At 37.0% G+C, this 12926-nt stretch overlaps 1 protein-coding gene across 2 annotated transcripts in view; it reads left to right on the forward strand.

The window, feature by feature from the left end:
• The window catches only part of BCAT1 (branched chain amino acid transaminase 1), a 102259-nt gene extending 93750 nt beyond the window's left edge, over positions 1-8509 (forward strand). For both annotated transcript variants that reach the window (XM_077774432.1, XM_077774433.1), the window contains exon 11: positions 2175-8509. In XM_077774432.1, the coding sequence (XP_077630558.1) occupies positions 2175-2216 (42 nt within the window). In that variant the 3' untranslated portion in view covers positions 2217-8509. The remainder of the gene's footprint in view (positions 1-2174) is intronic.
• Positions 8510-12926: the final 4417 nt, after the last annotated feature.

Consider the following 12926-nt stretch of genomic DNA (forward strand, 5'->3'; position numbering starts at 1 on the left):
ATTGACTTTAATTGATGAGATTCAAGATGAAATTATGGTGGTCATGAATTACAATAGTGTAGATCTGCTAAAATGTCAATATAATGACACTCAATTATTATTAATGGCAGAAATATTTAATGTATTAATGGGAATACATGTAAGAGAAATAAAACACATATTTTGATCTCACCTTAAGTTATGTTGTACCATACATAAATCAAGCAGAATTTGGGAATTTTTGTCTAGCATTTATCATGAATCAACAATTAACAGCGGGAGGCCACACTTTTGAGGCAACTCTGATAGATTGGGCTTCCTTCCTTCTCCTTTTTATGTAAACCAAAAGGCCGTGAGTAGACCCATGCTTGGCTTCCAGTATTTTTCCAATTTGATAGATCCTGCTCTCAAGGTCTTTAAAGCTCTTTAAGAGGAACCCAGCACATGGACGATGTAACATAGGAGAAATAGCATCAGATAGAGGCAGGAGCCCGGGGCTTCTGATTAAGAGTTATCTAGAGCCTTATTCTCCTTGTATGTAAAATAAGAAGCTTGGCTTTAAAAGCACTTTGCTCTTCATACTTGATTTTTAAGCAGGAGAAATTTTCTGCAAAATAAATCTTTTCTTGGAACCCAACATACAAAACTGATCAAAGTGGAATTGTTCTGAAGTAAAATCCAGAGCTCCACTTATTTTACTCATCCTTGTATTTAATTAATTTCTTTTTTAAAGGTTTTATTTTTAAGTAATCTCTACACCCAGCATGGGGCTCGAACTCATGACCCTGAGATCAAGAGTCACATCCTCTATCAACTGAGCGAGCCGGGCTCCCCAAATCCCCTACAGTTTAGATGATCATTAAAGTTCTTTCCAATTTAGAAATGCTTATGTTTTATATAAATTTCAACTGAAGTTATGCTGCGGCTGAAAAGCCGATTCATGTGAAAAGGAAACATCATTTGAGTAATTTAGGCAAGCACATGGGGTAGCAGACTCAATGGCATGCTACTGGGTGGGAGGGAAGATATGTTCCAAGTCCATCTCCACACACACAGCTATGTGGACATGTGGAGGGAAGTCCAAATGGTAGTCAAGGACATGTAATTTGGTGTGACAGAGACCTTTGGCTAGGATCTGGGCTCTGCCATTTACCAATTTCCTGAGTAAGTTTTTTAATCTCCCTAATGCAGTTTTTCTCATCCATAAAATGAGATCAGTAATGGCACCTACTCTCTGGGGTTACTGTGAGGATAGATGTAGTAGTAAGTCTTTAAAGCTCTTGGCACCATTGCTTTAGCTTGCAGTACTTGCTCAACGAGTGAGAGTTCCTTTAAACACAGATGTTTGATGAATGAATGAATGCATGCATGAATGAATAAAAGAACAAATGAATCAAAACTAGCTTTCTACTGCTGACATCTGGAATGCCTATGTTTCATTTAATTGTTCTAAGTATTAAAATTCAAGTTTGTGAAAGCAAAGTATTTGGAGATGCAAATAATCAAATTCTGATTGTGATATAGTTCCATAACTTTTGAAGGAATAAGAAAAATTGAGATGCTAACATAACTTGAATGACTTTCATTTACAGAACAGAGGGTTTGTCAATTTAATATTTTGTCCAAGAACACAAAACACTCTTGAGTAAGGGGTTTTAGAGCAGTGATTCTCAAACTTTGCTCTTGTTAGAATTCCCCAGAAGTGCTGATTGACGCATGGTTGCTGGAACCCATGCCCAGTAAAGTCTGAGGTATGGCTTGAGAATTTGCATTTCAGACATGCCGCCTGGTGATGCCAGTGCTCTGGGTCTGGAGCATACACTCTGAGCATCGCTTCTTTAGAGTAAAGATAATTGTAATTAAATTTAACTCCGTTACTTTATTTGGAAAGCGGTAGCTAAATACAGAATGGTGATGAAAAGGCGTTACTTAGAGACTTATACCAGCTATAAATTTGAATTGAACCATAAGTATAGAACTTGTGATTCTCAAAAAAAAAAAAAAACCAACTTGTGATTCTCTCCAGGTATGTGATTGTTTCTCTCTAATCCTATTTTTAACATGAATATGCTTTTAATGTTCAAAATAGGAGCAGACCTTTTGCATAAGATTGGTTGTTTTACTAAATTTATTTGTAAGTGATTCCTGCACTGGTAAAGTTTACACTTAAACATGTTTTCTTGCTTTCGTTGTAGTACGGAAGAGAAGAGAGCGAGTGGACAATCACAGTATCCTGAATGGAAAATACACGATATCATTTGTGTGCTATTGAGACAGACCGTCAGAGTTGAATTACAATAGATTTCTTTAGCTCCCTGTTTTTCATTGTGCCTAATGTAGTTTGTATTATCAGTTGTTACCAGAGTGATTTTTTTCCTCATGCCAGAGAAAATGAATTGCAATCATCAAGTGGTATTTTGCAAACTCAGTGTTAAAAGCTTCTCTTCGAAAGATGATAATGTAAGCCATATAGCATAGACTTTTCCTCAATAATCTTAGTGCCTCCCTTAATACTTTACTCAGATACAAAAATATTTTATTCCTTAGCAGCATAAGTTATGTTCTGCTCCTCAACCAAATGAGTGTCTTTGTGTTGGAAAACTGATCTGAGTAAATTTCATGGCTAATGTTTCCTGTGGCATTATCTTCATCTTCAGAAAATGGTTGTGGTTTTTGGTTTTGTTGTTGTTGTTGTTGTTGTTTTAATAATGAAGACTTTGAAAAGCTGGTATTTCTCCCTTCAGTTTTTCTTTGCAGTCCCCCTAAATCTATCTTAAAGAGGAAATCTCCTTTCTTCTTGATGTCAGTCTCCTCTAGGCTGTCCTTGTGCATCAGCAGGACCTGTGCACATTTCCACCACTGTCCTTTCCACATTGTATTGTAATTGGCTCTTTGTCAGGCTCCAACTCAAGACTGAGGCTCTTGTGCCTTTGAGATCTTTGTATCCCGCTGCCTGGCACATAATAGGTACTCATTAAATAATGAATGAATGAACATTTAGCTTCTATAGAAGTGTATCTTCTTTGTTTCTATATTATGAAACCTCTTAACTAAAATGTGTGGTTGATTCTGACATTGTGTACATTTACCTCATGTTGTCTTTCTTTTCCAGGGACTGCTAAGTCATTAGAGATATTCAGAGGCATAGTTTGTTGGAAGGATTATTTCATGTTTGAAGACTGCCTTGGAATTGAAATAGCAGCTTTAGAGAGGTCGTGGTATCATACCAACCAAATGGAAATGACCTCTATGAAGTGTTAAATACATATATGTTAAGTGTTAAGTACAAAATAAATAATCACATTTAGCTTTATGGTAGAAAGCAGAGCAGTATACTTTGGTATACCTCATTTCTGTTGAATGGGGATTGGAGGAGCACATGGTTAGGGTACAGGGAGAGTGAGTCTAGATGGATGATCTTTTCTTCATTTAGGAGCCGTGAGTTAAAACTGAATCCTGGTTTATTTAGGGGAAGGTCAGTCAAACCTTGCTAGAAAACATCTACCCCTGGAAGGTCAACTCTTCAACATTATATTTTGGTTCCCCTCAGTTCTAGGAACTTTCATCTTGCTGATCATATTTCATTCTCTTTTCAGAGCAAGGGGGGGAAAAAAAAGACATTCTAAAAGTTTGATGTGTTAGAAAAGTTTCCTTAAGGCATTTAGCAGCACATAGCAAATGGGGCTTTGATTCTTTTCTAAGACTTTTGGCCATAGGGTCCTTTTAGATAGGAATGGTAAAATGAAGATTAGGGAAGTATATAAGATGAAAAGGAATAGTAAAAATATATTTTAGGGGGCTTTTCACTGGCGATCTGAAGTCTTGGAAGTCTCTTCTTTTCAGGTCTCAGGTGCTTTAACTGTCCTCTGCACACTTCACCAACTAGTATTCGAAGGGTGTGCATTTGCCTCAGTTAAAGCCTATGACCTCGTTTTCAGCGCAGTAGTCTAGAAAGAGTTACGTGTAATTCCAACCTGTCATGTAGCACTCATAACTAGACCTTCATCCCTATGAGAAACGGAAATCATTTGTTTGCCATAAATACATTTCATACTTTGCATCTCTAACTTTAGTGTGGCAACACACGTCCCTTGTAAAAGTTAGAGAACAATATGTCTTGACATTATGTCTCTGATTTCTTTCATCAGACCTTAAGAGCATTTTAAGCCCTTTCTTCCAGATGGAATGAAAACTAAGGATGTACATTTTAAAAAACTGGAGGTCTCCTAAAACCGAGAAAGCACAATCTGCCATTCTCTTAAGTAATAAGACAGAAAATTGACCTTGACACTAACTTGTTAAATAGATTTAAAAGGAACATCTGCACATCTTTTTTCCTTGTGCACTATTTGTTTAATTGCAGTGGATTAATACAGCAAGAGTGACACATTATAACTAGGCAATTATCCGTTCTTCAAGACTTAGTTATCCTAACACTAATTGATCATTTATGGTGTAAGATAGTCTAGCATTAGGAACATGTGAGGCTAATCTGCTCAAAAAGATCAACAAATTAATATTGTTGCTGATATTTGCATAATTGGCTGCAATTATTTAATGTTTAATTGGGTTGATCAAATGAGATTCAACAATTCACATGTGCATGAATATAAACAGAACTGGTGGCACTTAGAATGATAATGATTAACTTATTTTGCATGTTCTCTTCCTCCCACTTTTTTCAGTTTTTACATTTCAGACCAAGTTTGTCAGCTTTTTCCTAAACACATTGGTAGGAACCAGGATTTTAAAATGAAGTGTTCAGCCATAAACATAACTTGAGCATTTCCTAAAGATATTTTCTATTAGAATCTTTTTTTGGTCACAGTCATTTATTAAGGATTCAAATCACGATACCTCAAAAGAAGCATTTTGGTACATGGGTGTGTACCATTCTCTGAAGCACCGGCAGCTGGTAGGAATGAAATAAACTAACAATACCTGTTTTAACCTTTGCTTTCAAAAGTACAAAGGAAAAGTGAAAAGAGAAATAAGAGAATGAGAAAACTTGTTAGGGAATCATGTTATTTTCTCCCTGGTAAACACCCTCTATTCTTTTCGCAAAATATTGCCCTAAGGAAAAAAAAAATGACTGATGATACCAGCAAGAAAGCACAGCGTAACACCACTTACATGATATGCAGCATAGCACTCCTCAAGTTTGGGGAAGCCTGCATGAGATGCCCCAAGATCAATTCTATTGCTTTATGTAATTGTACCTAAACGAGGGGTCTTGCTTCCCTCAAATCAGCACTCTTGAACACTTGAGGCAATTAATGAGTAGATCTTGGTCCAAAGAATTGTAGGAGCCTCTTACTAAAGCAGTGAAGTGAGCTCCACTTTAGGGGGTTTGTGCTGTAAAATCAGCTGCCAGAGTACGCTTATGTATTCTCCCCATTCCCACTCAGTGCTCAGTTATTGTATTCTTTTTCCTTAAAAGGTTCCTTTGTAAAAGTATATGTTCAGTTTACCATTACGATTGGGGAACATGTATTTTAGGCAGAAAATGACAATACATGTTCGCTTGTTATTTATATTTTCTAAAATATTGAGGGCAATCAATATTCATCAGATGGACTAAAGCAAAGGGTGTAGATAGGGGTCAGAGAAACATTGTAAGGCTCACTTATTTCATATTCTGATGCTAAATGTGATCAATGAATTATTCCTTGTAATGTGGACTTATTCTTATGTGGATATGCGGAAACTTAAGCTATAAATATTGATGCTCACAAATAATTTGAGTGGACACTTCATAACACCTGTCACTTTGTTTTTTCACAAGTAGAATTTGTTCACCTGTTTTCCAGATACCTTCTCCCCAAGAGAGACAGAATACCAGCTTTTCAATAAGCATTACCTATTAATTGACAAAGATAATAGAGATTATAGTTAATTTGGTCTGTTAATTTGATAAATGTTGACTGAGTAGCCACAAATTTGCATCTAACACAGCTGGTGTAGGGATTAGGAAGTTAGTTTTAGAAAATAAATAGTATGTAGACGTTATCCTCATGGAGTTTATACTTTACTACTTAAAGTTTTAGATTAAAAAAGTGGTATTTAATGACGTTAGATAATAGGAGATGATGGCCACAACACATCTCTTATCAAGAAATCACAACGAACATTTTCTTCTCAGTTTTAAAGGAAATTTGTCCCTTTTTCCACTCCTTTCTCTAGTGCAAAACTCCTCTATAGGATTAGTTTTAGAGGTTACTCAGCCACTCTCTTGTGGTGATTCCCTGTTGGTTTACCGCTTACTGCCAACCTGCCTAGTACATTTGGTAACTACATTCTCTGGAGCAGTGTTAAATTGTCATGGTTCATCTAACTAAAGATCGTCTCAAATTACAGCATCCTTGCTGATCTTAAACTCAGATATTATTGAAAAGCCAGATATTATTGAAATAAAATGTTTCTAGAATGCGTTTTTCTGGAAAATGTCTATTATGAATCAAACTGTTTAGAGCATTAGCTTGAAAATGATGGATCCAGCTACTCAGAAAATCACAGGTAGAAGACTAATATAAGAATGACTTTTCATGGTGTGAGATTTTAAAAGAAAGGTCATTTAAAGTGTTGCAAGGAGAATTGTATTATTCATGGCCAAAACACACTTTAAAAAATTCAGAGGTGGAGGAAAGTGATTTTTCATCTTCAGCGTACATACCATATGAAAATACTTCCCAGATACTAATTTGGGGAGTTTGGTAAAAAACGTATCAACACGAGATAACAGTGTTTGTGGTAAATAATTCTGTGGGGTACGATATTTGCTTTAGTGAATGATTCAAATGTGAATGATGAAGGCATGAAATTCAGTATTGGAAAAAAATGAAGCGGTGTTTAAAAATCTGCTGGGTACAATTGAAGTCTTAAGTAAGTCTTACTCTGTCTGGAAGTGTATTTTTCATACCTCTGTAGACCCTATGAATAAGGCTTAAAACTTAAGTTGTATAATGTTCCAACTTACAGAATCCACTGTTGGGATGTAAGAATTGACTATAAGCTGTGGTATGAGAATGAATTAAAATATAGTTTCAATGACAGATTTCTCTGCGCATCCACTGTCACAATGGCTAGGTTCCTATTATTAAATTATTAATTAGGTTCCATTATTAGATTATGGGGCAAGAAACTTTTAATTAGAGAGGATGTCAGAAGAGGAACAACTGAAGAAGGTAGAAGAAGAAATAGAAGAAAAAAGTCAAACTTGCTTCTGTGTTATCCAGAGGAGCCTTGTCCTTATTCAGCCAGCCATAGGGATCTTTAGCTTTCAACATAGGTGCCAAATATAAATATTGCCAAGTAGGAAGTGGCTAAGTATAGGGGCCAGTTCATCAGGTATTAGAATTAGGCCATGATCTTGAAGTAATAATCTGATGGTCGTGTTATGTGGAAACCACTTTACGACAAATTTAGAGAAGGCTATATTTTATAACTGCATACTCTAAGATCTATTGTGTCATTTCTTCAACCACTTCAGATTTGTGAAGCTTCTTGAGGCTGAAAAAACTAGTGACAAGGAGTAGATTGTGACTTTTGCACCCTCCCCCCCTTAGAAGTATGTTTATCACCATCTTCTTTTCCTTGGTGAAGGCTAACTGATGTGGAAATTAGTTGAATATTGCCATTTAGTTCTTAACTAAAATGTGCAACATGCTGCAATTTCCCCAGGTTAATTTCACAGTGGTCATTCTCAGGGTCAACAAAGGAATGCAAATATCTGCCTCAAATGTTACATCATTGATAAGTCTCTGAAGAGTGCAGGAATTCTCTCAAGAGTATGGCTATAAGTAGATTTTGAATGAAGTTTTAAAAATAAGCTAGCTAATCTGTATGCATCTGTAACTTCTACAGATGTTTCCCTTTTGTGACTTATGAGAATGAGTGATTCTGAAATGGACTCAAGTGGCTAATAAACAGAGCCTAAGCCAACGTCTGAAGAGTTTGCATACTTAATAACAGTGGCTGAGAGAAAATAAGTAGTTTGAGAAAGTAGTTTTTAAATCAAAGTCCATAAATAGAAACAGGAGAATATCAGCTTAACTCTGGAATTCGTAGAATTTGTTCATTTATATCTAAATCTAATTGCAATGAAAAAGCCCAACCACGGTCTCAAATTTCTCTAGTTCTGTAGTCATTCTTGAAGTTCTCTTTAAGAAAAATCAAGTGGAAAAAAATAAACACTTTGTAAATAAGGCTTGGCTTTCATGGGAAAATTGTTTAAAGGTTACATTAAATGATTTAAACTCACTGAAAGTGTAATAGAAATGTGGAGAGTAATGTGGGTAAAGGAAACTACCTCATTCTTTGAAGGTTTTGTAAAAGCACAATTAAACATCCTAAAATGGCTTTGTCACATATGAACCATCTGGTGTGAAAGAATTCTATATTTGTAGTGTCTAAAGGACCTGGAATAATTGTATTTTGCTGGCAATAGACACATTCTTTATTGTTTGCAGATTCCTCATGAAATCTTTAATTACGCACTTGTTCCTGTCATCAATAAAGCAACTTAAAGGAATCCTGTTGGTGCAGTCTCTTGAAATCGGCATTTGTTGGATGTGTGAAAGTAATGCTTACTTGCTATTTTTGTGATGTTCCAAGGCTTTTGGTCACGGGAAGTAAATGTAGTGTGGTATTTTTAAACCAAAATGACATTGAGGGCGTGAAAAGAATTGAGGACACCAGAAAAACCTGTAAACCATACACCTGGGTAGAACCTAAATCTCTTTTCAAACATTTGGCTAGAAATACAGTGGGCTTTTAAGAATTATCCTTTCCCCTGGCTATGGATCTGTCTTTAGTAAAATTTAGCTTTGTCTTTGGAATTTGGCACAAAGTAAGGGGAATAGATTACTTCTTCCCGTTCATTGTCTTAGTGAATCATCTCACTGATACAACACACCCATATATGGCTAACTAGCTTTAGAATTAGACATTATATAAAATGAAAGGCAATTCCATCTAAACTCAGAGAACATCAGTGACGTGTCCTTTTAGTCAAACCAGACCTTGTATAAACTCCCCTCGTGTGCACATGTCTGAGAGAATAAAGCCAAATGCATTATATGAGGGTCACATACTCATTTTCTTGTGATCTGCCCCAGTGATTTCCAAGTACAGCAAAACCTAAGGTTTTTTCAAGGAGTTGCTACTTAAACTGAAGTGTCAAAGTGTTTGGTGATCGTCTTCTCCGAACCCTGTCAGTCTGTGACAATATTAGCCTTTATCAATATCTTTATCAAGGCGTTACATGCAGACTTTGAAAGGTCCAGGTGAAGGTTATTAGTCAAGTAGTTTTACAGCATCAATGCTCAAATCCCACAAGAGTGACAAAGATAGACTTGTCATTCCTGAGGGTGATGACATACATTCACTGGAGCTTATATGATTTATCATTTGAGACAGCAGTCTCCTTCAGGGGAGTAAGTGTCTCTTCTACATCAGTTTACTAACAAGCAAAAAAAAAAAAAAAGGCTTGGAGGAACAGGCAATTTTCGATCTTTGTAATTATTTGTCTGCTAAGCTGATCCAATTTGATCGTAAACATATTTTGAAAATCAAGAATCTGATTCTACAACATGGCATATCATAGTTGCCTTCACCATGATAACTTCTCTTTTGATGACATGTTCTATTGTAGCCTGACTTTATTTATCCTGGTGATAACTTGAAGGTTCACATTCTTGTAACCAAAAAACACACGCCCTGGGTGCAGACACTCCTTGTGTGTGTAGGACAGTCGCTGTGTTTACTCTCCAGTCATGCCTGCATGCAGCACGGACAGTGCTGACTGAAACCCGTGGCCATTCTCTCCAAAGGTTTTGTCATTAAGGCAAAATGATTTTTGAAAAATCTTTGACAGTAACTCATGAAACAAGTTTAGTCACAAGACTCGGGCTGAAAGTACCCCAAATGTAGTGGAACTATTTTTTTAAAAATAATTTTTAATGTTTATTTTTATTTTTATTTTTTTTACAAATAGTTTATTGTCAAATTAGTTTCCACATAACACTCAGTGCTCATCCCCACAAGTGTCCTCCTCCATGCCCATCCCCCCTCCCCCCCACATCCATCAGTCCTCAGTTTTTGTCAGCATTCAAGAGTCTCTCATGGTTTGCCTCTCTCCCTTTCCCCCACCATTTCCGCCCTTCTTCTCCCCCTTGGTCCTCCGTCAAGTTCCTCCTAATCCTCCTATACGTGCAAACATATGGTATTTGTCCTTCTCTGCCTGACTTATTTCGCTCAGCATGACACCCTCAAGGTCCATCCATGTTGCTACACATGGCCAGATTTCATTGTTTCTCATTGCCATGTAGTATTCCATGGTATAGATAAACCACATCTTCTTGATCCATTCATCTGTTGATGGACACTTAGGCTCTTTCCATGTTTTAGCTATTGTGGAGAGTGCTGCTATGAACATTGGGGTACATGTGCTCCTATGCATCAGCACTCCTGTATCCCTTGGGTCAATTCCTAGCAGTGCTATTGCTGGGTCATAGGGGAGTTCTGTTGTTAGTTTCCTTAGGAGCAGTGGAGCTATTTTTTTGAGAGAAAGAGAAAACACAAGTGGGGAAGGGGCAGAGAGAGGGGGCAGACAGAGGATCCAAAGCAGGCTCTGCACAGATAGCAGAAAGCCTGATGTGGGGCTTGAACTCAGACTGTGAGATCATGACCTAAGCCGAAGGCAGATGCTTAACCGACCGAGACACCCAGGCACCTCTGGTGTAACTATTTTTGAACTGAACTGATGAAACTAAAAGGAGGCAATTAAACTGCATTTGTTTTAAAGATAGCTATAATAATCTAGTAAACATTTCTCAGTATTGATGATAATGATAAACAGAAGATGGTAGATACTTTTAGTCTCTGGCTTCTTTTCAAGCCATGGCTGGAGGTAACAAAACCTCTTAATATGCAGGTTGCCTAATAATTAAGAGAATGGTTAAGGGCCATCACTGACCCTGTGACTTTTAACCAGTTATTTAAATTCATGGAAAAAATGGAGATCATGGCAGTACCAGCCTCATGGGTTATAAAGATTAATGAGTTAATATTGTAAAAAGTTTACAACAGTTCATGTGTAAAGTATTAGCTAATGGAATTTTATTAAAAATAATCAACCCAGAGACAGAGAGGGACTAATAGATACTTTACAAAAATGTCCGAAGAAGCTGTGGTGATCAGTTCTTCCTTCTGTGCCTGGTGGAAGTAGTCAAAGTTCCTAAATTCAGACCAGTGGCGCAGGACAAGAGGCATAATCCAGCTTCCCCAGGCTGCTTAGGGTGTGATCTAGTCAAGCCTGGAGGTAAAATTTAGGGCAAGATCAAGCAATGATTGATTTAAAAAAAAGTATTAAGAAGGGTTTAGATGGCTTTAGTTTTTAGAAATAAGTTAAGCTCTATGTTCTACACAAATACAACCATGATAGTTAATTTTATGTGTCAACTTGACTAGGCTAAAGAGCTGGGTTATTTGGCCAAACAGCAGCCTAGATGTTGCTGTGCAGAAGGTACTTTTTAAGACGGGATTAAGGTATGAATTGGCAAAATTTGAGTAAAGCAGATTACCCTCCACAAAGTGGGTCGGCCTCATCCAGCTAAGGCCTTCCAAGTAAACACAGGTTTCCCATGGAAGAAGGAACTCAGTCTTAAGACTGCAACATAGAAACCTTGCCTGAGTCACCAGCCTGACTGGCCTGCTATGCAGATTTCAGACTCAAGACCAAAACTCTGACTCGTACCTAAGTTTTCTGCCGGCCAGCTTGCCCACAGATCTGCCCACAGATTTTGGACATGCCAGACCCCACAACTGCATGAGCCAATTCCTTAAAAAAAATTGCTGTCTCTCTCTCTCTCTCTTTGCATGTGTGTATATATTTTATATATGTATACATAAAATATATAAATGTTACATATTATATACTGTATATTGTATATAATATATATATTATATAAATGTTACATAATAAATACTGTATATTGTATAGGTTCTCTCTATATACACATATATCGGTTCTGATCCCCTATAGAATACTGATTAATACACACACAAGTGACATTCTTAAGATCCCAAACTTAGTTTCCTCTTCTAAGGAAGAAAGTCATGTGTTTTATTATTCCCTTTTGACTCAGGTATCAAACCTAAGGCGTGCCTGCCTTCAGAAACTTGTTAATCACGTACGGCGTCTACAATAGTCTGCTCTCTAATTGCAAACAGTACTTAGGAGAGAGTAAGAGTTTCAGGACAAGCAATGTTGTACAACCCAAAGCAACTAAATGAAAGCAGATTATCACAAGTGAAATGTCAGGCGCCAGTGAGGGAAATATTTGAGTGTTGGCCCATCAAATGCCCCATATGATATTGTTAGCTTAGTGTTTTTGGCCCAAATCTATGCCCTGAAAATGCAATATGGCCAAAGGTAAATGGAAAGAACCCCCTTTCTGGTATAATTGAGGGATGGGGTTATTTTGACGGGTAAACAGCCTTTTGATGACAGGTAAACAGCCTTTTGATGATAAAAATCAGTTTCATAGGTTTACTAGCTGTGTGGCTACAACGATCGTCACGGGAATCATCTAGATCCTTCTGACTTCACACAGCCCCGCAACCAGGTTCAACCCCATAGTTACTGATCCTTTCGCTCCCACGCTTAATTTAAGAATCATCTTTTATAATGGACTTTTATTTACCTATCTTCCCAATATATTAAAGTTATATTTGCAAGACAGCTCTGTAAACTCCTGAATAAAGATAATAAATCGGTCTGCCTCTCCAATGAGATTTGACAAGGCAATTTAAACAACAATAAGAAGCCAAATGAGGTTAAGTGATGGGGACAGAGATCATCCAACATGATCTCCATCCTCATCAGTTTGGTTGTTCTCACAGAGGAGAAGGTGACTTCATATTTCACATGAGAACAAACAGTGTTT

Source organism: Crocuta crocuta, unplaced genomic scaffold, assembly GCF_008692635.1.
Source record: "Crocuta crocuta isolate KB4526 unplaced genomic scaffold, BGI_CrCroc_1.0 scaffold176, whole genome shotgun sequence".
In the NCBI taxonomy this organism is placed as follows: domain Eukaryota; kingdom Metazoa; phylum Chordata; class Mammalia; order Carnivora; family Hyaenidae; genus Crocuta; species Crocuta crocuta.